The sequence below is a fragment of the Petaurus breviceps genome, unplaced genomic scaffold (assembly GCF_028583685.1).
Source record: "Petaurus breviceps papuanus isolate PSGF00001 unplaced genomic scaffold, PetGlider_PUasm1.0 91041, whole genome shotgun sequence".
NCBI classification, from domain to species: Eukaryota; Metazoa; Chordata; class Mammalia; order Diprotodontia; family Petauridae; genus Petaurus; species Petaurus breviceps.
The window spans coordinates 9,452,823-9,476,763 of NW_027187400.1; the positions used below are offsets into that span (position 1 = coordinate 9,452,823).

At 43.9% G+C, this 23,941-nt stretch overlaps 1 protein-coding gene across 4 annotated transcripts; it reads right to left on the minus strand.

Annotated features, from left to right (window-relative positions):
• Nucleotides 1-989: 989 nt before the first annotated feature.
• LOC138153931 (probable small intestine urate exporter) lies at nucleotides 990-22,892 on the minus strand. Of its 4 annotated transcripts, XM_069078343.1 has the most exons (13): nucleotides 22,780-22,892; nucleotides 21,120-21,290; nucleotides 17,534-17,742; nucleotides 13,388-13,621; nucleotides 10,285-10,372; nucleotides 9,465-9,551; nucleotides 6,499-6,617; nucleotides 6,015-6,176; nucleotides 4,682-4,814; nucleotides 4,155-4,302; nucleotides 3,322-3,412; nucleotides 3,015-3,157; nucleotides 1,560-1,690 (listed from the first exon to the last, which is right to left on the minus strand). In XM_069078343.1, exons 2-12 carry the CDS (start codon nucleotides 21,199-21,201, stop codon nucleotides 3,050-3,052), a joined length of 1,461 nt encoding a protein of 486 aa, XP_068934444.1. In that variant the 5' UTR covers nucleotides 21,202-21,290; nucleotides 22,780-22,892; the 3' UTR covers nucleotides 1,560-1,690; nucleotides 3,015-3,049. The 4 variants fall into 4 exon arrangements, with proteins under 4 accessions (XP_068934443.1, XP_068934446.1, XP_068934445.1 ...); XM_069078342.1 differs by lacking the exon at nucleotides 3,015-3,157 and having other exon boundaries at nucleotides 990-1,690; XM_069078345.1 differs by lacking the exons at nucleotides 3,015-3,157; nucleotides 17,534-17,742 and having other exon boundaries at nucleotides 990-1,690.
• Nucleotides 22,893-23,941: the final 1,049 nt, after the last annotated feature.

Consider the following 23,941-nt stretch of genomic DNA (forward strand, 5'->3'; position numbering starts at 1 on the left):
CCCCCCCCCCCCCCGTGAAACGCACGCCGTGCTCCAAGCTGCATCCAATCAGAGCTGCAGCAGTGAGCGTGTCATCCTGTTCTTCCCCAGAGATTTGCTTGCTGGCTCCATTGAGAGCAGTGCCGCGGAGGAGAGCTGAGGCAGGACAACATAAGCCCTCCCCTGAAAATAAGCCCTCTGGTGTTTTTCTTTCCAAAAAAATTAATAAGACAGTGTCTTATTATCGGGGAAACACAGTAGTCACCCACCTCTCATATAGTAGGTATTAAATAAGTGCATGTTGATTGATTGGATTGACTTCCCAAGGTCACACAGGATGGAAGTAATAGAGATTTGAACTTAGGTCTTTGGACTCCAAATCCAACACTTTCCACACCACTATACTCTTCAGTATTTCAAATCACCCTAATTTTATCCAGGGCTATATTTCCTTTTGTGATACAGGTACCCACCCTTCATCCCCATGAGATATGGGTGTCATAAAGTGAGTGGCTAAAAAAATGTGTTCCTAGGTAGGGAGCTGTCCTAGTGGCAGTGAGCCACCATGTACCTGGCAAGACTCACAAACCATGTGTAGGCTGTCCAGTTTGGCAGTTTGCCCTGGGCTGTGTCTGAAGGGCTTCCCTGAAGCCTCTGTTCCAGATCCATTTTTTGGAAGATTCCTGGGAAGTATTTCTCATAAGTGGTATCAGTCAGTACCATAGAATTACAAAACATTTTATAGAAACTCAAACTGTCAGAACTGGGAGAGCCCTTAGAACACAGGAGGTCAGAGCCGGGAGGGCCTTTAGAATACAGAATGTTAGAACTGGGAGGGCCCTTAGGATGTCAGAACTGGGCGGGCCCTTAGAACACAGGATGTCAGAGCTGGGAGGGCCCTTAGAACACAGGATGTCAGAGCTGGGAGGGGCCTTAGAACAGTGTCAGAGTTGGAAGGAGCCCCAGGACAACAGAGTTCAAAAGCATGTCAGGAACCAGCTAGTCCAAACTTCTGGCTTTTAAAAACCACCAGTTTTATTAATGTCTTTTGTTTTCACACAAGTCATTTCCCAATATCCTCTACTCTGCCTTGAACCTTCCCTGAAAACAAAGAAAAAAGTAAGGCAGATTTCACTGGCCTGGGACCTGCCTGACTATAATGTACAGCATCCCACATCTTCCCTCTCTCTCTTCTCTAACAGGTGGAGGGATGTACCCATCCTCTTGTTTTACAGATGGGAGAGGAAGGAAGTTACTTGGCCAAGGTCACACACCAAGTCAGAGGCAGGGCTGGGACTAGCAATCAATCAATAAGCTTTTTTTTTTTGCCTTTTTGGAGGGCAATTGGGGTTAAGTAACTTGCCCAAGGTTACATGGCTAGTTTTTTTGTGTGGGTGTTAAGTGTCTGAGCCCGGATCTCAGATCCTCCTGACTCCGCGCTGGTGCTTTAAAACTCTCTTCTCCACCTAGCTGCCCCAATAAGCATTTATTAATCACCCAAGTCGCTGCCCCCCAAGCTCAGTATTTTCTCCTCCCCCACAGCTGCTGGGTGGGTGGGAGGCTCCCCTTGGTCTGCCCCTCATCATGGGGTGCTGTCTACTCTAGCCCAGTCCTGGATGTCTGCTCGGCCAAAGATGAGGTAGAAGATCACCCCGAATAGGTCAATGGCTCCTGACAGAAAGAAGACCTTCCTCCAGCCAGACAGGGTGTCCTGTGAACACAAAACAGGGAAGTCAGGTCCATGAAAGCACAAGTGCCTGGGCAGACTAAAGGGCCTATGGAAGCTTTGCCTGAGGCTGACTGCCCCAAGGTCCTGAGTGCAGATGGGATACCAGGTGAAAGGTGAGAGAGACGGAAACTTGTGGAGGGGCTAAGAGGAGAATAGGTCAATTCAGGAAGGACATTAATGAGGGCTCAGGGAAGAGCCGGCCAGAAGTTGGGGTCAAGGGTGGCCATCTTTGCATTCATGGCCCTGCCTTCAAGCCCACCTTCCCTTCCTCTAAAGAGCTTGGCAAACAAGCACTGAAGGTCTACATGTGTGGGTAACGTTCCATGGCCAAGATAGTATTTGTAAAGCGCTCAGCCCAGCGCCTAGCACAGAGCGGGCACTTAGTAAATATTTGTTCCCTCTTTCTCTCCCCTCATGGAGCAAAGAAATTAAGGTTAAAAAATAAAACAACCAAACCTTAGATATAGAACGTAGGAACACAGAATATAACGCTAGTGCCTTAGATTTAGCATTCCAAGAGAATTTAGACATTGGATTTTAGAGCTGGGAGGGCCCTTAGAACACAGGATGTCAGAGCTGGGAGGGCCTTAGAACCCAGAATGTCAGAGCTGGGAGGGCCCTTAGAACACAGGATGTCAGAGCTGGGAGGGCCCTTAGAACACAGGATGTCAGAGCTGGGAGGGCCCTTAGAACACAGGATGTCAGAGCTGGGAGGGCCTTAAAACACTGTTCTTTCATTTTATAGATTCAGTCCTGTTCCATAAACATTTATTAAGCCCCTACTCTGTGCCAGGAACTATGCTAGAGTCTTGGGATACAAAGACAGAAATGAAATAGCCCCTACCCTCAAGGAGATTACATTGTACTGGAGGAATATAACTATACAGAAAGGCACATGATCAGGAAATCTGAGGAGGGAGAAATTACTAACCAATAGGGTGCATTGGGAAAGGTTTGAGAAAAACTACCTGAGCTCAGGCCTTGGAGAAAAGCAAGAAGATGACGACAATCAATCAGGCCTTTCCCAAGGCCACACAGTTATTTATTTAATGGCAAAGTTAGGACTAGAGCCCTAGTCTGCAGATCCCTAGTCCATGGGCTTTTCTGATGAAGTCAGAGAACCTTTTGCTGGTGTGGTGTGGTGGAATGCCCACCATACTCACAGACAAGAAGCATGGAATAATCTGCTGTGTATTCCCGCACAGACCATTTATGGAATGGACAAACCTTCATTAGTACCTACTATGCGCTAAGTTCTGGGAATACAAAGAGAACGCAAGATCGTTCCTGCTCTCAAAGAGCTCACCTTCTAACTGGGTGAAACAACTCATACCGAAACGTTCATTTCAGTGTAGACAGAAAGTCACAGTGGTCCTGAGGCTGGAGCCACAGGGCAGATGGCCAGGCCCAAGGTCCTGAGCAAGCATGCTTGGGAAGGATTGGCAGGATCTGGGTGGGGAAGGTCTGGGTTAAGATAGTTGGGGGAGGGTCTGTAGGCCTGTGGGGTTCAGGCTGGGGTAGTTGAACCTCAGTTTCTCCAGGTATAAGGTGGGGATGATATATGCCACGCCCCTCTGGGGTTCTTGTGAGAGGGCTGTTCTCTCCCCAGTTACCTGACTGCTGAGGAATCCAGCCACACTGGGTGCCACCATTCCTGAGAGATTGCCCAGGGTGTTAATGACTCCATGCAGGAAGCCTGTGTACCTGAGTTAGGGAAAAAAAGAACAGCAGAGGCCAAACAGTGTTTTCTTCTTCTTTTATTCAACAACTTTTCAATGATTCTCTACTGTGTGCCCAGCCCTGTGAGGGAGACCAAAAAAGGGTCCTGCCCTCAGAAAGCTCAGTCTGGTGCGGTAGGAACAGCACTGAGGGATGTAGAAGGCCCTTTGAGAGGGAGCTCTGACGGCCCATTGGGACCATTAATTAGATTAGGAGCTCCTCAAGGGGGAGCAAGGTCTTTTGACACTCTTTGTATTCTCAGTGCTTATCACAATGCCTGGCCCATGTGGCTGTTGTTCTGTCATTTCAGTCACATCTAATTCTTCGTGACCCCATTTGAAGTTTTCTTGGCAAAGAGACTGGAGTGGTTTGCTATCCTTCTCCAGCTCATTTTACAGATGAGGAAACTGAGGCAAACAGAGGTTAAGTGATTTGCCCAGGGTCACACAATTAGGAAATGTCTTAGACCAGATTTAAACTCAGGTCTTCCTGACTCTATCCATTGTGCCACCTAGCTGCCCTATGTGGCATATTAATTATTAGTAATTATTAATTAATTAATATTAATAATTAATAAGTGTCTGACACTTAATGCTGGCTAACTGGACAACATTCAGTTTGTTAGGAATCCTTGACCCTCGCACCTTTTTGTGATGCCAGCTAGGGGCCCAAGTACAGACAAGAGTAGGGAGACACCATTCAGAAAAGATGAGGTAGAGAGACTGACCTGGGGGCAACATCCAGGAGATTCACCGCAAAGCCGGCCCCGGTCATGCTGCTGAAGGTCATGGAGAGAGTGAACAGAGCGATGGCAGTGATGTGATTACAGCCAATGTAAGGCACCATGAGCACCAGGGCTGCTGGGCACAGCATTCCTTGGGAGACACAAAGGTACAGCGTTTCCTCTGCCTTTTTCCCTCTCCTCTCTTGGTTCACCTGGGATTTCTTCCCTCTTCCTTCTCCTCCCCCAATCTCCCCTATCCCCATTCTCTGACCCTTTCTCATGCTCTTCTTCCTCAGCTAGGCCCCTTCTCCTTCACTCCTTCATTTATTCCACAAATCCTCGTTCAATGCAAGCACAAGACTTGTGCTGGTTCATACACAACCCACCCGGGCCTCCCTTTTGAACAGATGCATCATGCGTCCAGGGCCCAGCTGAATGTGTCCAGATGGACTGACCCACAGGGCTTAGAAGGGGATAGGAAAAGGGAGGTGTGGTGGGGAGGGACCTAGAGGTATCAGGCCCCTTCTTACCCAGAGCTGTGAAGAGTTTCCTCATTGTACCCAGCTGGAGCAGGCTCTTGGCTACCAAGATGTCTCCCAGGAGCCCTGTGCCTATGTGACCCAGCCAGTTCCCAATGTGTGGGGGGGCACTCAGGAAACCACTCTAAGGAATAACCCAGGGCCGAAAGGCCCCCTGGAATCAGGAGGTGGGCGATGTTGGGGAGAGGGGAAAAGAGAGGAAAGTAAAGGAAAATGAAGAAGAGAAAGGGCAAGGAGGGAGGAGAAGGTGAGGGAGAGGAGAAGCTGTGGAAGAGGACAGAGAAGAGAGGGCTCAGAGGGGTCCCTAGGTGAAGCAGGTATTTTCTGCCAGTGGGTCAAATCCAGTCACAAATGAGCCATTTCTTTGGATTGAGTGATGTCCTTTTTAGGCACTGCTTTCAAATGCCCCCTGGGAAGTTACCACAGTGAGGTCCTCCCTCACACCTGGAATCAAAGGGTGGGAATGGGGAGGAGCCTGAGAACACAGAATGTCAGAGATGGGAAGAATCTTAGAAAAGGGTGTGATAGAGCTAGAAGAAACCTTAGAATGTAGATGGCAGAACTGGGAGACTTAGAGCCTAGAACTGGAAAAACATCTTAGAATACAGAATGCCAGAGCTGGGAGGGGCATTAGAATGCAGAAGTCAAAGTTACGAGACTTAAAACTTAGAATGTGAGAGTTTGAAGAGATCTTAGAATATGGAATGTCAGAGCAAGGATGTTCTGAAAGACGCAGAATGTCAGAGCTGGGAAGGGCCTTAGAACAGAGCTGGAAGGAGCCTTAGAACATCAGAGCTGGGAGGGGCCTTAGAGCAGAGCCTGATCGAGCTGTAAGGGGCCTTACAAGGTAAAAGTTAGAGTTGGGAGACTTAGGACCTAGAACATCAGGGCTGGAAGGAATCTTAGAACATCAGAGCTGGGAGGAGCCTTAGAGACCATCGAATCCATGCCCTCTTATTCATAAGAAAGTGAGAACCAGAGTGCTAAAGTGACCTGCCCGAGGTCATTTACCCAAAGTATCACATTGCCCAAGAACACAAGAGAAACACAGAGAATCTGGACATACTAAGAAGCCTGGTTCTCTACCCTGGGAAGTAGAGAGGAAGAAGAGGAAGAGGAGGGAAAAAGAACAAAGAAGAAAGCAGGAAAGGCAGACAGTTTTTCTGAAGCTAAGGCTAGGTCTCCCAGTTTGCTCAGCTCTTAGCAGTGATAGTATTAGGCAGTACATTGATCCAAGGTACTTCCCTCTCTCCTTGGGTGATGGGATCTTAGCTGATGATGCCCTAGAAAAGGTAGGGCCATGGGGGGCCATGGTAGCTCTCACCTCCCCAGTGTTTAGGTGAAGGATGCGGTTCAGATACACCGGAAGCAGGGTCAGCAGGGTGTAGAAGAGCCAGTCGCAACAGAAATAGGCCACTGCAATGGCCCACAGTGGCCCACATTTCAGCATGGAGAGGAGAGGCAGTGACCAGCTGTGGCAGGGGCCCTGGGAGGAGAAATCCTCTTAGAAAGATTTTCCAATGCTCAACAACACTGGACTTGGAAGTTTGAAGACTCAGCTTGAAATCCTGGTTCTGTCACTTGATAATGATGTGACCTTGGGATGTTTCACCTGAGTCTCAGTTTTTTCTTCTTTGATATGGGAATAATAATACTTATACCACCTACTTCTTGGTGTTGTAGTTGGGATCAAATAAAATAATGGATTTTTTAAAAAAGGGAGGCCTTTACTGGGATTGTCTCTGAAGGGTCCAGTCCCCATATCCAAGCTCAGGCCATAGCAAGGCTAACAAAAGTACACCCCCTACCTTCTGAGTTGAGGTTGATGTGATGTATTCCTTCTCCATGGTACTGATACAAGGGTGACTTTCAGGATCTTCATATACCAGGAAGAACCAAAGTAGGCACCAGACACAACTCACACCTCCTAGTGAGCAGGGACAAGAGTAAGGAATGTTTTCCCATGGAAAAACACTACCATGTTTCCCAAAGGAGTTTCCTTTGCTGATCTGGGTCTTACAAAAACCCTAGGATGGAGACAGGGCAGATATTCTTTTTTTCTTAATGAATTATTATATTTTTATTTATTTTATTAAATATGTCCCAATTGCATTAAATTTTTTAACTTTTATTTAAAAATTTTTGAGTTCCAAATTCTCTCCCTGCTTCTCATCCCTCCCCCACCCCTTGGGAAAGCAAGCTATGATTGTTGCCTTTCTTAATTGAATAAGAGCAAATGATATCACTATGTCAGGGTCAATGTACCATGTGTCTGACTGTGACTGATCAGACCAGTATGAACTTGGAAGGCTCAACCATGGGTCGGGCACAAATAATCCATATGAACATTTGGAATTGAGATGTCTCTAAATTTGCTCATCTCATGTTTTTTTTTTTTAATTTGAAAAAAAAATTTTGAGGGGGGAAGGCAAGGCAATTGGGGTTAAGTGACTTGCCCAAGGTCACACGGCTAGTAAGTTTCAAATGTCTGAGGCCAGATGTGAACTCAGGTCCTCCTGACTCAGGCCAGTGCTCTATTCACTATGCCACCTAGCTGCCCCATCATCTCAGTTTTTTTTTTAAGCTACTTTTATTCTACTTTGCTCATAGAGCACAGTGCCTTCTTTGATGTGGACATGCCACGCTGGACGGTGATTGTGAGATTGTGTCTCACAATCGATCCCAAAGTTCTTCAGAGATACCTCATACCACTTTTTCTGATCTCTACATGAGCACTTGTCTTATGTGAGTTCTCCATAAAATAGTCTTTTAAGACCTAGCATCTTTTCTTTTTGCAGTGGCAAAGAGTTGGAAATTGAAGAGATGTACATCAATTAGGAAATGGCTGACAAGTTGTGGTATGTGAATAGTAATGGAATACTATTGTGCTATAAGAAATGATGAGCAGGTAGACTTCAGAAAAACCTGAAAAGACTTATATGAACTGATGCTGAGTGGAGTGAGCAGAACCAGGAGAACATCATACACATGAACAGCCACAAAGTGTGCAATGACTGACTTTGGTAGACTTAGCTCTTCTCAGTAATACAAGGATCTAAAACAATTCCAAAAGACTCATGGTAGAAAATGCTACCCACATCCAGAGAAAGAACTATGGAGTCTGAATGTAGGTTGAAGCATACCATTTATTCCCTTTTTCTTTTGTTTTTTTCTTTCTCGTGGTTCCTCCCATTGGTTCTAATTCTTCTTTACATCAAGACTAATGTGAAAATATGCTTAATATGAATGTATATGTAGAGCCTATATCAGATTGCATGCTGTCTTGGGGAAGGGAGAGAGAGGGAGAAAATTTAAAATTTTTAAATTTTAAATAAAAATCATATGGAAGTGAATTTTGAAAACTAAAAATAAGTAAATAATTTTTAAAAAGACAGCATTTTTTGCTATCCATCCCCAGAGAAAGTACTGATGGTGTCTGAATACAGATTGAAGCATACTTAAAAAAAAACTTTATTTTTCTGGAGGTTTTTTGTCTATGATATCTTTCACAACATGACTATTATGGATATGTTTTGCATGACTACACATGTATAACCTATATAGAATTGCTTGCCTTCTCAATGGGGTCAAGAGAGGAAGAAAGAGAATTTAGAAATCAAAGTCTTAAAAATGAACGCTGAAAATTATTTTTACATGTTAACTGGGGAAAAATAAAATATTAAATAAACAAAAAACATAGCATTTTTCATCCTAAAGCCTTCAGAATTCTGGATCATTGTATTGTTGAGAATAACTAAGCCTTTCACAACTGATCATTGTACAGGGTTGCTGTTACCATGTATAATGTTCTTATTCTGCTCATTTCACTTTGAATCCGTTCATATAAGATTTCTCATATTTTTATAAAACCATCCTGCTCACTGTTTGTTTTAGCACAATAGTATATGCCACAACTTGTTCAGCCGTTCCCCAACTGATGGGCATCCCTTGAATTTCCCATTCTTCTCCACCACAAAAAGAGCTGCTATAAAGATTTTTGTACAAATACGTGATTTTCCTTTTTCTCTGGTGTCTTTAGGATACAAATATTCTAATCCCTATTTATGTAAAGACCCAGAGAGGTTAAGAGATTTGTCCAAGGTCACATGGCAAGGAAGTAGAAGAGCCCAGATAAAATTCTAGATTTCCTAAACCCAACTTCCTGTACTATTTATTGGTTACTGAACTGGAAGACTGAGGCTCAGAATTTTTAATATGGGCTCAACAGAGAGAAGAATAATTAATTTCTAGATCATGGAGGCATCATGGGGCAGAATTGATAGTATCAGACTTAGGACATATGAATACAATTCCTGATTCTGATACATATTCTCTGACTAGCCCTAAACAAGACACTTGACTTCTGTGGGCCTCAGTTTCCTCATCTACAGAAAGAGGCACTTGGACTACTACGTGCCAACTAATGTCCCCTCTAGGGGTATCTGAGAGTGGATTTGAATCCAGATTCAGTTCTCTTGCCATACACCCCGTACTCTGTTCTTGTCTTTATTATTATATCCCTCCTCTAAAAAGATGCCCCTCTCTCCCGAGGACCTGAGTGGGTCTCACTCATATCCACGAGCCGGGTCAGTGAGCTTGACACTATTCAGTTGCACTGAACATAACCTTGAACAAGTTCTTTTTTCTCCTCATGTTTGCTTTGGACGCCCTTTGGAGTCTGCTGGCTTCAGCTTTGGTTGCTGGGAGGGGAAGGGAAGAAGGGGGTTCTTTGTACCTGAAAAGGTCAACACAGAAATGCCTGGTTATGACTTACCAAAGATATAGAAAAAGGCAGGCCACCCTAGAGTCTGGCAAGTGATGCCTCCAACCATCAGGGTGAAGAAGGTCCCTAGTGCGGTACCTGGGAAGGAATATAGAATCTTAGTGCTGAGAGAAGCCAGAGAACACAGAATGTCAGAGCTGGGAGGGCCCTTAGAACACAGGATGTTAGAGCTGGGAGGGACCTTAGAACATAGGACATCAGAGCTGGGAGGGACCTTAGAACATAGGACGTCAGAACTGGGAGGGCTTAGAACACAGGATATCAGAGCTGGGAGGGCCCTTAGAACACAGGATGTCAGAGCTGGGAGGGCCCTTAGGGTACAGGATGTCAGAGCTGTGAGGGAACCCAAAAAAACATATCAGAGTTTGAAGGACCTTTAAAATGTAGATATTAGAACTGGAAAGTCTCCTATGTTTTAGGACATCAAGTATTAGAGTGCAACTGGGAGGGGCCTTGGAACATAACGAGTAAATAACTGACATAGTCTAACTCTGTTATTTTACAGTTGAGAAAATGGGAGTCTAGAAAAGGGGAAGAACGTGACCAAGGCCAAGTCTCCTTGGCACCTATCTCAGCTGAAACACAGACCGTGGAACCCTTGGGAAGGAGGCTCTTGTGCCAGTGGGAGGTGACTCTGAAGATAAATTTTTCCTAGGTCATGGTCTTTTGGAGGGGCAGCCTTTATGTCTTTTGAGGTCTGGGAGCTACAGTTCCCATCCCTGGGAATATGGTGTCAGTGAATGAGGCCCACCAGAAGTGGCAGGTGGAGGGCAGATTTGTGAGAAGTAACCAAGAGTGAGCCCTTTCTTACCAGCATCTGCAAAATTCACGAGGCAAGTGCGTTCTTGAGGTGGGGACCACTTTGTCCAGAGAGTGTAAACTGCTGGGAATATCACGCCCTGTTAGGGATGGAAAAACAATCTGGTTATTCCCACTGCAAAGGTAATGATTCAGTTCTGCATTGCCTGCATCTGGAAGGTGGGGAGGGGAGTGACAGGGATAGGGACGACCGAGCCCTGTGGTTCTGTGGTTATACAGGATTCCTGGGTGAGGAAACTACCTTTCCTGATGGCAGGTTTGTTCCTTATCTGCAACTTATCATCTTAGAGAAATCCAAAGAAGGAACAGCATCTTCCCCCTACTGGCATGCTGCGTTTTATGTCTCCTAAGCTCGTTTAAAAGAGTAGAGTTTGAGTTAGAAAGAAGCTTATAAACAGAAAATGTAAGAGCCAGGAGGGACCTTAGAACAGAGAATATGAAATGATAATATGCTAGTATGATCATGTGCTATAATATGCTAGTTCTGAAAGGGACCTTAGAACGTAGAACATTAGAACTTGAAGAAATCTTAGAGAGGGTCTAATCCAGCACCTTCATTGTACAAATGAGGAAACTGAATCTCAGAGGGGGAGGGCCCTGCCCAAAGGGACTAAAATCTCAGCCTCCTGGTGCCCAGTCTGGAGCTCCTCCCACACACCATGCACACTTCCATCTTTGGCCATTTCTGCTTGGTCTCCTCCACTTCCATTCATGGACAGGGAACAAGGGATGTGGGTAAAGAAAGACATAAAGATAAAACCCAACATTAAGAATCTTTCTGGCTCCCCATAACAGCCATAGAAGGGACAAGGCTTCTTCCATGACCAGTGTTATATTTAGCCCTTTAGACTCTTATGTAGTAGTAATAATATATCATGGCATAGTAAGTAAAGGACTGAATTAGGAATCAGGAAGACCTGAGTTCAAATCTTGCCTCAGATAATTAAAAGCTGTGTGACTCTGGGTAAGTCACTTAACCTTTATCTGCCTCAGTTTCCTCATCTGTAAAATGGTGATAATAATAATAGCACCTGCCTCCCATCATAGTTGTAAGGATCGAATGAGATGACAAAGGTACAGTGCTTTGCAAACCTTAAAGCATATATAAATGCTAGATACTACTACTACTACTACTACACTAGTTCTGTTACCTTGGGTAAGTCATTTAACCACTGTGTGCCTTAGTTTCCTCATCTGTAAAATAGGGATAAGAATGGCATCTGCCTCTCTTGATTTCTGTGAGGATCAATGAAATAATATATGTATTGTGACATATAATACATATTAAAAGGTTTTGAAGCATTAAAAAACCTTAAAATACTAGAAACATCTAGTTATTATTATTCTGTTGTTGTTATTAATGCTCATTCCTCTCTTGGTGGTTACAAAGCACTTTGAAGCACATTTTCTCATTTGAACCTATCAGCAGCCCAGGGAGAACTATCCGCCATGTTTATCATTATTGTTGCCACTTGCATCATAACTTTGTCACATCTCTCCAGCTTCCTTCTGGAATACAGAATTTGTTTTGATCACATCATACCCTCTCCCTGCTTCCCATCTCCATCATCTTAAGCACCACCTTCCTTCAATTTCTAGCCAGATTTCCTGCAGGTTCCTTTTTATGACGATTATCATACATAGTTAGAATATCTAGTTAGCATCATAATATAATATCAGTACCAGAATGTCAATTCCAGTCAATGTCTAGTCCAATCCCTTCACTTGACAGATGGGGAAACTGAGGTCCAGAGATGTAATGATAATAAGCCATATGGTCCAGTGGGAAACCTAGCTAAAACAGACAGTAAGTGGGAGGAAGATAGCCAACAGATGTGAAATGGATGAGCTTCACCCCTGTGTCTAGGGCAGCCTCTCCCTATCATCAGTGATACTAGATCTGCCACTTCAGCACTCCTTGTTCCCATGTGTGGATGGTGGAAGTAGAAATGGTACATAGGGACACTAAAGTTGTAAAGAGCCACGGATAGGACGTGCTCACATATTGAATAAGTCTATGCAGGAGATAATGAAAACAACAGAAGATACTTGTGAGCAATTATACCCTACTGTTACTGCTGTGGTGTATTGGAAAAAGCAATGGTTCTAGAATGGGAAGACCTGGGTTCAAATCCCACCCCTGGTACTATCTCTATGATCTTGGGGAGGTCACTTAACTTCCCTGGGCCACAGTTTCCTCATTTGGAAAATGAGGCTTAGCTATCCTCCAAGGTCCCTTCCAGCATGAGATCTTTGATCCTAAGCTCCTATTACAAATAACTAACATTCATATTGGGCTTTAAGGTAACAAGACACTTTCCTCACAAAAACCCTTTGAAACTAGGTGACTTATTAGATAGAAAGCTGGACTTTGAGTTGGAAACATCCGAATTCAAATCTCACCTCAGATACTAGCTGTGTAACCCTGGGCCAGTCATTTAACCTCTCTGAACCTCAGTTTCCCCATCTGTCAAGTGAGGATAATCATGGTATCTACTTCATAGGGTTGTTGTGATAATAAAATGAAATAATATTTATAAAGTTCCTTGCAGATTTAAAAAAATTTTTTTTTTATTTTGGAGGGCAATTGGGGTTAAGTAACTTGCCCAAGGTAACATGGCTAGGTTTTTTTGTATGTGTGTGTTAAGTGTCTGAGGCCAGATGCGAACTCAGGTCCTCCTGACTCCAGGGCCAGCACTCTACTCACTGCGCCACCTAGCTGCCCCAAAGATCTGGACCTTTTATTTTTTTAAGCAATCAGAGTTAAGTAACTTGCTCAAGGTTACAAGGCCAGTTATTTCTGGGTGTGGTGCTAAGTGTCTGAGCCCGGATTCGATCCCCAGGTCATTCTGGCGCTGGAGCCGGTGCTCTTACTCGCTCTGCTACCCGGCTGCCCCCCTTGAAGATTTTAATACATATAGAAACATTAGCTATCATTTCACTATTTTACACGAGAAGGCATTGGATTCTTGAGTGGAGGAAATGCAAGGTCACACAGGCAGTATGCTGAAGGGACAGAATTTGAAACCAAGTCTGTCTCCTGACTGCTAGCCCTGGATTCTTTCTATGTATGATGAAACCATCATGGTGCTTACCTGAGAGAGGCCTCTCAAAGCCTGGATGAGGGCAAGATAAACCACACCAAGCTCTGCAGCTGAGGGTAGGAGAAGGCTGAGGACAGAGGAGAGGAGCATCCCAATGCCCAGCACAGGCTTCCAGCCCACAGCACCGGAGAGGTAGCCTCCAGGGATCTGGGTGGCGAGGTAGCCAGAGGAAAAAGAACTCAAAAGCATTCCACAGGTTTCAGGAGTCCAGTCATAGACAGGGCCCTGGAAGAGGGACAGAGACCTGTTAAATGACTAGGGGAGCAAAGGAGACGTATGATATGACATGACGTGACATGACACGATATAACATGATATGGTATATGATTAACATGACATAATAATATAAGCCACATGATATATGATTATATGATAGTATATAATAATAAATGTACGGTATAGCATTCTATTATTGTGCAATCAATGCATAATATAGCATCATAATAATATAGTATAATAAATATATAATACAGCATAATATTGTATAAGTGTCAGCTAGGTGGTGCAGTGGATAGAGTGCTGGGCTTGGAATCAAGAAGACTCATCACCCTGAGTTCAAATTTGGCTTCAGACACTTACTAGCTGTGTGACCCTGGGCAAGTCACTTAACCCTGGTTGCCTCAGTTTCATCTGTCAAGTGAGCTGGAAAAGGAAATGGCAAATCATTCCAGTATCTTTGCCAAGAAAACCCCAAAATGGGGTCATGGAGAATCAAATATGACTGAAATGACTGAACAAGATAAATAAATATTGTATAAGTAATGCATAATATAGTATAATAATATAATATTGCCAATGTATAATATAAATAGAATAAATGTGTAAGGCGGCATAACATGTAATCAATTAATAATATGGTATTATCTATCAATATAATATGAGCCATAAACATAAGTGCCCACTATTGCATAATATCATATCATAAATTTTGTAACTAATGTATCATAGAATAGAGATAATGTCACCTGTCGTTTCTATGACAATTTATAGTTTACAAAAGCACTTTGTGTCTGTTTTTATATTAATAATAAGCTACAGCTGGCATTTATATACTGCTTTTAGGTTTTCAAAGTGCTTTGTGTTATCTCACTTGATCCTCATAACGACCCTGAGATGTAGGCACTATTATCCCTATTTCACAGCTGAGGAAACTGAGGCTCAGAGGGGTTAAGCAGTTTACTCAGGGAGGCAGAGTTAACAAGTGTCTGCAGCAGGATTCAAACCCAAGTCTTGCTGATACGAGATCCAAAATTCAACCTACTATATTGATTCTTGAGTAATATTTTATTTTTTCCAATTACATGTAAAAATGATTTTTAACATTCATTAAAACATTTTTTTAGCTCCAAAATCTCTGTCTCTCTCTTCCCTCACCCCTCCCTGAGACAGCAAGCAATTTGATGTAACTTATAATATGCAATCATGCAAAATACATTTCCACATTTGTTATATTGATTCTTTTTTTTTTTTTTTTGCTTTTTGGAGGGCAATTGGGGTTAAGTGACTTGCCCAAGGTCACACAGCTAGTAAGTGTTAAGTATCTGAGGCCAGATTTGAACTCAAGTCCTCCTGACTCCAGGGCCAGTGCTCTATTCACTGCTCCACCTGGCCGCCCCTATATTGATTCTTATAATGATCAAACACAAGTATTATTGTCTCCTTTTTACAAGTTAGGAAACTGAGACTCAGAGGATATAAACACACAAGGGAATTGGGAAATCATCTAGTCTGACTCCCTCATTTTATAGAGGAGGAAACTGAGAAAGGAGACCAAGGAGTCCACAGGTTTGTAGATTTGGAGTCAAGAAAACCTGGGTTTAACTGACACTTAAGACTTTTACTAGTTGTGTGACCCTGGGTAAGTCACTCAACGTCTTTGGAACTCACTTTTCTCATCTGTTAAATGAGGGAGTTGGATTCACTGGCTTTTATGGTCCCTTCCAGCTCTAAATCTTTACATCACTTTATATCCATTTATGGTCCCGTGAGACCCAAAGAATTCCACTGAGTAGCCCAGGGCCACAGAGGTCAAAAGTAGTCAAGTCAGGATTTGAACACAGGCTCTGGGATCACAGGAACATTTCAGGGTCAGCAACTATCCAACCTGATGTAAGACTGGTTGTGGAAGGAAGCTTAGGGACCACATTGGTCAACCCCCTTCTTTTTCTATCCTGCTCCATTGCCCTTAACTCCTAATCCAGTCTTCCTCCCATGCCAACAACTCCCAGTCAGTCCCCACCAGCCTTGGTCCAAAGCCATATAACTAGTGTCAAAGACAGCCCTCCAGCCCAAACCTTGTGACTTCAGGTCCAAGGCCCAGGCCATGCTAGGCTGATTCTACACAGCCACCAACTCTTAAGGGTCCAAGGACCAGTTGGGAAGTCTGGACTGAGATGCCTTTGGTGATCTGCCTTAGAAACCCTCTCTCTGACATGAAATCCCTTGAACTCAGTGGGATGGCGCGTGGAAATGGGAACCCAGGCTGAGTACAAAGGAAACACTTCAGGTGAGGAATCCCATCAGAAGCCTGCTGTTCTCTTAATAATTCAACCCAACCCAACAAATATTTATTTAGCACCTGCAACGTGGAAGGAATGTGCTGGGTATTAGGGCTCCAGAGATAAAAAATGACACGGTCTCTGCCCTTGATAAGCTTTTATGCTGTGAATACTTGGGTGCACTGGGGCCAGTTTGCTCAGGCTCATGAAAACCAAATATTCAATTTCCAGTTAAACCTTGGAAATTAGCAAATGTTACACATCAAGGTTGTGTCGACTGTTTTGTTGACTGTCTAGATTTAAGAAACTGATGGTTGTTTAGCCATTTTTCAGTCTTGAACAACTTGTTATGATCCCACTTGGAGATTTCTTGGCAATATACTGGAGTCGTTTGCCATTTTTTTCTCCAACTCATTTTACATATGAGGAAATTGAGGCAAACAGGGTTAAGTAACTTGCCTAGGGTCACATAGCTAGGAAGTGTCTGAGGCCAGACTTGAAATCAGAAAGATGAGTCTTCCACTGCACCACCTCACTGCCCAAGAAAGTAATAGAAAAAATATTAAATAGTACTGATTAAACTTAAAAATGTAAAGTGTGCTAGTACACTCCCTCCCCTCTCCCCAAGAGCTGGTTGTTAAATCTTTACCTGTATGTACGTAAATAACTAGGAGATAGAATGGAGGGACAACATGGCCTAGTGGATTCGGTGCTGGCTGGGCTGCCTTGCAAGACTGAGTTCCCTTAAATGGAAGGGTCCCAGGAGAGTTTTAATGGTCATTTGTTGCAGATGTTGTGGAGGGGGTTACTGCTCAGGTAGGGGTTAGGCTAGGTCTTCCCTGAGGTCCCTTCCAACTCTGAAATTTTAGGATTCCGAAAGTGTTCACAGTATAACCTATAAGAGGGAATTCTAGCACAAATTTCACTGATAGCAAAGGGAAGGTCCCACCTTCCCCAAGCTCTTCTCTCCAATGTCTGGATGCTAGAAGGGAAACAGCACACAGAGGTAATGTTGCACTGGGAATGACTCAACTCTTCTCAGCAATACAATGATGCAAGACAATTCTGAAGGACTTAGTGATGTAAAATGCTATCCGCCTCCAGAGAAAAAAACGATGGCATCTGAATGCAGATGGAAGCATACTCTTTAAAAACTTTCTCTATTTTTCTTGTCTTCTCTTGCAACATGACTAATATGGAAATATGTTTTGCATGACTGCACATGTACAATCTATAGCAAATTACTAGACTTCTTAAGAAGATGGAGGGGAAGGAGGGAAAGAGAAAAATTTAGAACTCAAAATTTTAAAAATGCAAATGTTAAAATGTGTTCTTACAGGTAACTGAGAAAAAGAAAACAATTTTTAAAAAAATAAAAGCTTAGGGGTGGCCAGGTAGCACAGTGAGTAAGAGCACCGGCCCCAGAGTTGGGATGACCTGGGATCGAATCCAGGCTCAGATACTTAGCACCACACCCAGAAATAACTGGCCTTGTAACCTTGAGCAAGTTACTTAACCCCAATTGCTTAAAAAAAAAATAAAAGCTTAGAAACTACACTAAAAATTTTGTGGAAAAAACATAATGCTGTGGGGTCATCCCAGGCCTCTCCCTCCCTCCTGCATTGAAGCAGTTTATTACCTTGACCTCTCTGGGCTGGGATGTGTTCAGAGGAGCAGGAGAAAGCCCAGGACACACATCTGTAGAGACATTGAGAGACGTCTCCTGGCCGGTGCTGTTCACCATGGCTACAATGGCTATGCTGAGGTCTACTCGCTGAGAGTACATGACAAACAAGGAGATGTGCAGGATGAAAGCCAGGCCCCAGCGGACAGAGCAGAGGCCTGGCCCTGGAGGACAAAACCACGGAAGGGGTCAGGGCAGTTGGACAGCCAAGTTATCCAGATACCCTTTCTCCTCTTCACCACCCAGCCCCTTCCCTCCTTTCAGTCTTCTTACACTCGGCTCTCCTCCAAGCACTCGACAATCCAGGTACCCTGCCCCATCTATTTGCAACTCCTGGAACATGACTCTCCATTGTCTATCTGCATGCTTTTGCTCTGGCTGTGTCTTATGCCAGAGTACATGCATCCCACAATTCACCTCTGCCTCCTGATTTCCCTTGATTCTTTGAAGAATAAGCTCAAATTCCATCTTTTGCAGAAAGTCTTTCTGCTTAGTCTCTTCCTCTCTCAGATTATTTCCCATTTATTCTCTGTAGACATATATTTACTTGTTGGTCAGTTGTGTCTGACTCTATGTGATCCCATAGACTTTATCTGTCGGGTTTTCTTGGCAAAGATATTGGGGTGGTTTGCCATTTAGTTTTATGGATTTTATAGATGAGGCAAATAGGGGTTAATTTTGACTTGCCTAGAGTCACATAGTTAGGGTCTGAGGCTGGATCTGAACACAGATCTCCTGATTCCAGACCCAGTGCTCTATCCCCTGGACCACAAATGCCCCTTATGCTCCATAAATATTATATATGTAGATATATATGTATGTATGTATAGAGTAAAATACATGTTGTCTCTCCCATTAGAATATGAGTTCCTTGAGGGCAGGAAGGATTTTTGCCTCAATTCTTAGCATTGTAACTAGCACATAGTAAACACTCAATAAATGTTTGTTGGCTGACAAATGTGGAGACCTTACCAAAGCTATGAAAATTTCACCCCCAGGAGAGAAATGAGTAAATAAACTTTTTGGTCAGATCTGTGTATAGAATTACCAATATGGAAAAAATTTCCAGCAATGCACATTATAATTAACCTATAGTTATAAGGTAGCTAGGTGGTGCCATCGTGCATAGAGTGCCGGACCTGTAGACAGGAAGACTCATCTTCATGAGTTCAAATCCAGCCTCCGACACTTACTGGGTGACCTTGGGCAAGTCACTTAACCTGTTTGCCTCAGCTTCCTCATCTGTAAAATGAGCTGGAGAAAGAAATGGCAAACCACTTCAGTATCTTTGTCAAGAAAACCCCAGAAGGGGTCATGGGGAGTCAGTCAGACATGACTGAACAACATGAGTTGTGGAGACTTGAATGAATATTTATTCATTTATTTATAAATGAATATTTATTCAATATGGAGACTATGAATATTTATCACTGCCACTGATAGTAGGAATTATATTTAAATTACTTTGCAGTGAATGTGAACTATTGCCTAAAAATAAAGTATTAACAATCATCACACAAAGTATTAGGGAAGTCTTGATAATTAAATAATAGCCCGCATTTACATAGCGGTTATGGTTCACTGGGTTCAAAGTGCTTGAAATATATTCTATGTTTTCTTGTATCATTATATCTTTTGACTTTGAGGAAGTAGGGCTGGGATGATTCATTATGTGTATTTTACAGATGAGGAAACTGAGGAAACACATCTAGACCAAGTTCTCACAGCTAGTAAGCCCCAGGGACAGGGCTGGAAGCCAAGACTCATGACTCAGTCCAGCACTTTTAACCTCCCACCTCCTATATCCTTCTTAAAATCCCTCCCGCTCTCAGCCCTTTCCCTTTGGCCTGGACCTCTTCCTGGTTTCCAGTGTCTCCCTTCCATATCCCACTTAGCCCTGTGGAGCTTTACAATGCAATAGGGGCATAGGATGATCTTTGATCTGCTAACAGGCAGCAGTGTCCAATGATGACAGAATTCTGTATTCATACTGTCCTTTATCCCTGTTTCCCAGGTGTCTTTATTGGCAAGGGAAATGTAATTTTTCTCAGCTGGAAGGATGTGCTAAAGGATCATGGGAGGTGAAGCCCAGCAGGACTGAGGACACTCTGAAACTTTTGAGCCTTTCTGAGAGGTTGGGGGAATGTGAAGACTCGTGCCTTCGCTAAAACCTGGTTGTTTGTAAGGGAAGGGATCAGCTACCCAGAACTAAATAAAAATTTTGAGCAGTTTTGTCTGGGTCAAGAACCTGCTTAAGGGGTTACCTGCTTGGGCAGAATTTTCTGTCTCAGTGGGACTGAGTGAATTTACATCCTTTCCACTCTCTCCCCTCTGCAGCCTTGATAAACTGGCATCATTCCTCTTTAAAATTCGTTTATTAACTACTTTATTTCAGCTGTTATTTCCCCTTGATCTCCTATGAGCTGCCTACCTCGAGAATTCCACTCAGTAGAATACATGTAGGAAACCCAGAGCATACAGAAGCCAGAGACAGGCAATTAGTTTACATGGGTTGATAAAATAGTCATGATTGTAACAACAAACAAGATAGCATCTATTAATAAGCAATGACCTGCAGTGAAATCTGTAGCCTGTCTCTTTGGGCAGTATTTTTTTTTTTCTCTGTAAAAAGCAGGGGTTTCTAAGGCCCCTTGAGATGGAACATTTTATGTTCTCTGTTCCCTTCCCATCCCCACATTCTATGTCCTGAGGTTATATAGTCTAAAGTCTTTTCTCAATCTAACATTCCATGTTTTTGTGTTTTTTCTGATCAAGGCTATGATTTCACTGATAAAGAAATGCCCAGCGAAGAAAGCAAATCATAGACTTAGAAACTCTAAACATGTTTCATTTGCATTCTTAGCACCCAGAGCAGTGCCTGGCACATTGTGGCCCCTAAAAGAGGTGTGTGTGTGTGTGTGTGTGTGTGTGTGTGTGTGTGTGTGTGTGTGTGTGTGTGTGTGTGTGTGTTTGAGTGGAAGGCTTTGTGGGCAGTGAAGTGGGGAACGGCTTGCCCAGGGGCACACAGCCAGGATTCCTCAGAGAGGGGGTTTAAAACCAAGTTGTCTCGATTCCGTGGCCAATGTTTCTATGCTCTAAGGTCCTGTCCAGCTAGAATACTCTACAAAATAAAGTCCCTTCCAGAACTGACAGTCAATGTTCCAAAGTCTGCTCACACAGGTGTCATTAGCACATTCCCTTCCAAAAGTCCAAAGGGCTTCACATTTTCCTTTGCTGCAGATGCCTGACAGGAGTGACAGGTGGAGAGGGAAGGACCTTCCTGGTGGCTGTTTGGTGCTAGGATGGTGGAGTCAGGAAGACTCAGAACTCACTAGCTGTTTGTCCCTGGCCTAGTCATTTCATCTCTTTGGGATTCAGTTTCCTCATCATGAACTATGAGGATAAAAATAGCACCTCTTTCCAAGGCTATCTCAAATGAGGTAATGGATACAAGTGATTTGTAGACCCTGAAGTTCTATCTTCTAGATGCATTACTGTTATTATTATTTTGTCACTGTTGTTGTTATTACTATTGCTTTACCTTTCCCTCTGGGGAGCTGTTCATCCAAGAGAGGGCAGGTACTTTCTTCATGAACCTCCGGGGCTGAACTCCCATCCTCCATGCTGAGCTTGACACCTCTTTGCACCCTCTGGACACTTTGTCTTTCTGGGGATGGCCTGTCTTCTTGGCATCCACAAGAGAGGGTTACATCTGGGGCAAGGAAGAAGGTTTCTGTCCAAAGCATGTGGCTGAGCTAGTGATAGTTTAAACACACACACACACACACACACACACACCCAAAGCACTCAACAATGACACTACGATTGTTCCTTGTTGGTTCTCAAGTCCCTCAAGGTCCCCTATTCCAAGAAGCATAAGGGACACTAGATATTATCAAGCCTAATCTCCTTGTTAAAAAAAAAAATAAGGTAACATAACTGAGAAAGGTGATGACTTGTTCAGTGTCTGAGACAAGATTCGAACTCAGGCCTTCCGACTCCATCCATGCTTAGCCCTCTAGTATCTACTGCGCCATCTGGCTGCCTCTAGACACAGAAGAGTCTTCACAGTGTGAACTGCACCCAAGGTCTTTGCATGAATGAATGACTAAATACCACTTATTAAGTTTATAGTACAAGTCAAGCTTGGCCAGTTTTATGTGAATGATCAGACTTCAAATCTTATATGTGAAAGAATATCAGATGGCTAGACCAAATGATTTTTCCAGTTCTAACATTTTCTATTCTAAGGTCTTTCCCAGCTCTGAAATTGTATATATCAGGGGTCTATTTGAGTTGTTACATTCTATGTTCAATTTGGGGAGCTAGATGGCAAAGTGAATAGAACACTGGGCCTCATGTTAGGAAGACTCATCTTCTGAGTTCAAATCCAGCCTCAGACACTTATTAGCTCTGTGATCCTGGGCAAGTCATTTAACCCTGTTTGCCTCAATTTCCTCATCTGTAAAATGAGCTGGAGAAGGAAATGGCAAACCACTCCAGTATCTCTGCCAAGAGAACCCCAAAGAACTGGATATGACTCAACAACCACAGAGAATATTCAATTTAATTCAGCAAGGATTTCTGTTCTACCATTGTGCTCTATAGGTTCTGCCAATTCTGGCGTTCTGTCCTAAGGTTCCTGCAACCTCTGACCTTCTAAGTTCTAAGGGCCCTCCCAGCCCTGACTCCTGGGTTCTAAGGGCCCTCCCAGCCCTGACTCCTGGGTTCTAAGGGCCCTCCCAGCCCTGACATTCTGGGTTCTAAGGGCCCTCCCAGCTCTGAAATCCTGTGTTCTAAGGTTCCTCCCAGCTCCAGCATTCTACAATTTCATCCCATGAACTCACCGAATGAGCTCAAAATATGTAGCATTGCTTTCTTCCCCTTTCCTCTGCCCCCTCCCCCATGCCCTTATGTCCACTTGAAAAGGACTCCAACCATCCTGCCTCAACTTGGTCCCCATAGACTCTCTCCTGGACTCCCGGTTTCAGCTCTGGGTATTCCAGAAAAGCAGACAGAAGCAGACCCTCCCTTCTTCCTCCTCCTCCCTTTCCTCCTCCTCCCCCACTTCTTCCTTTTCCTTCTCCTTCTCCCCCTCCTTCTCCTCCAGCTTCATCAGCATCTGACCAAAGATTCCAGAATAAACATGCCAGGCTTGGCCAGAGACCAAGAGAAAAACGATCAGCAACCTTTGTCCTCACCTGACTCTGGACTGGCAGGAGCTGGTCAACAATAGTCATGTGAACAGAGAGCCACGTGATAGTGTCTGTAATTCCTGCTGTGGAGTCACTAGCCTGGCTTGCCTCCAGCTCCCTTCTTCCTTTCCAAGCTTGGCAGCTTCAGGGGGAAAACCCAACACCAAGTAGCTGGGGCTATGACTAAGGACTAAGCAGCTTGCTTGCAGACTGCTAGGCTGGCCTTTTGAGGACAGACTTGTGGGGGCCTGGGCTTGAATCCGAGGAGGACCTTAGAAGAAGGCCTTGGCCCAAACCCTCCTGTGATGCTTCACTGGGTGTGGTGGGCTCTCCAGGGCTCTGCCAGCCAAGCAGAGGTTCGGGCAGCCCTCACCAAGTCAGCAAGGCTCCAAGGACTGGTGCAGCCACTAACTGTGTCCATTTCAGTTTCCATTGGTCCCCTCTTCTACAAGAAGCCTTTCCCAGGCCCCCTTAAAGCTGTTCCCAGAGCTCCACTGACATTCTCCAATTTTTCTTGTATAGGTCGTGTTTGTACAAGGCTGTTCCCACTCTCCCCTCTTAGATTCTGAGCCCCTTGAGGGCAGACAGTGTCTTTTACCTATTTTTGTATCCCTGGTATTTAGCACAGTCCCTGACTCATACTTAATAATACCAGTTGATTGAGTATTCTTAGAGTCCAGTTTAGCTAAGCCCAGTGTGGGACATTATTTGGGTGGCTTTATCAGCTCCTGAAGACTGGCTATAAGACAAAGAAGACACAAGGGGACTGTGGTCCTTTGCTCAATCTTAACCTTTCCATTCCTGCCTCCCTGTAATGCGAATGTAAATTTTAAAGATCTTCCCTGCCCCTAGGCTAAAGTGCACCAGAAGCCTGGGGAGGGAGGCTTGTTTTTCAGTAGATACTTTTTGATTGGCCAGTGGGTCAATAAGGTTGTTACATTCTCTGAGCCAGGAGAAGGCTATATAAGCCCTGATGTGTAGCTTTGTTTTGGGACTCACTTTGAGAAGTGTTCTGTGATTTGATCTGAATTCTGGGAAGCCGTTGTTGAGAGTCCCCCGGCTTTGAAAAACCCAGAATGTGGAAACCCAGATGTTGACTGGGTATGGATGTAATGGTTGGGCAGTTTGGAAATGTCTACTTGATGTTTCTGTCTTGATAATTATGCCT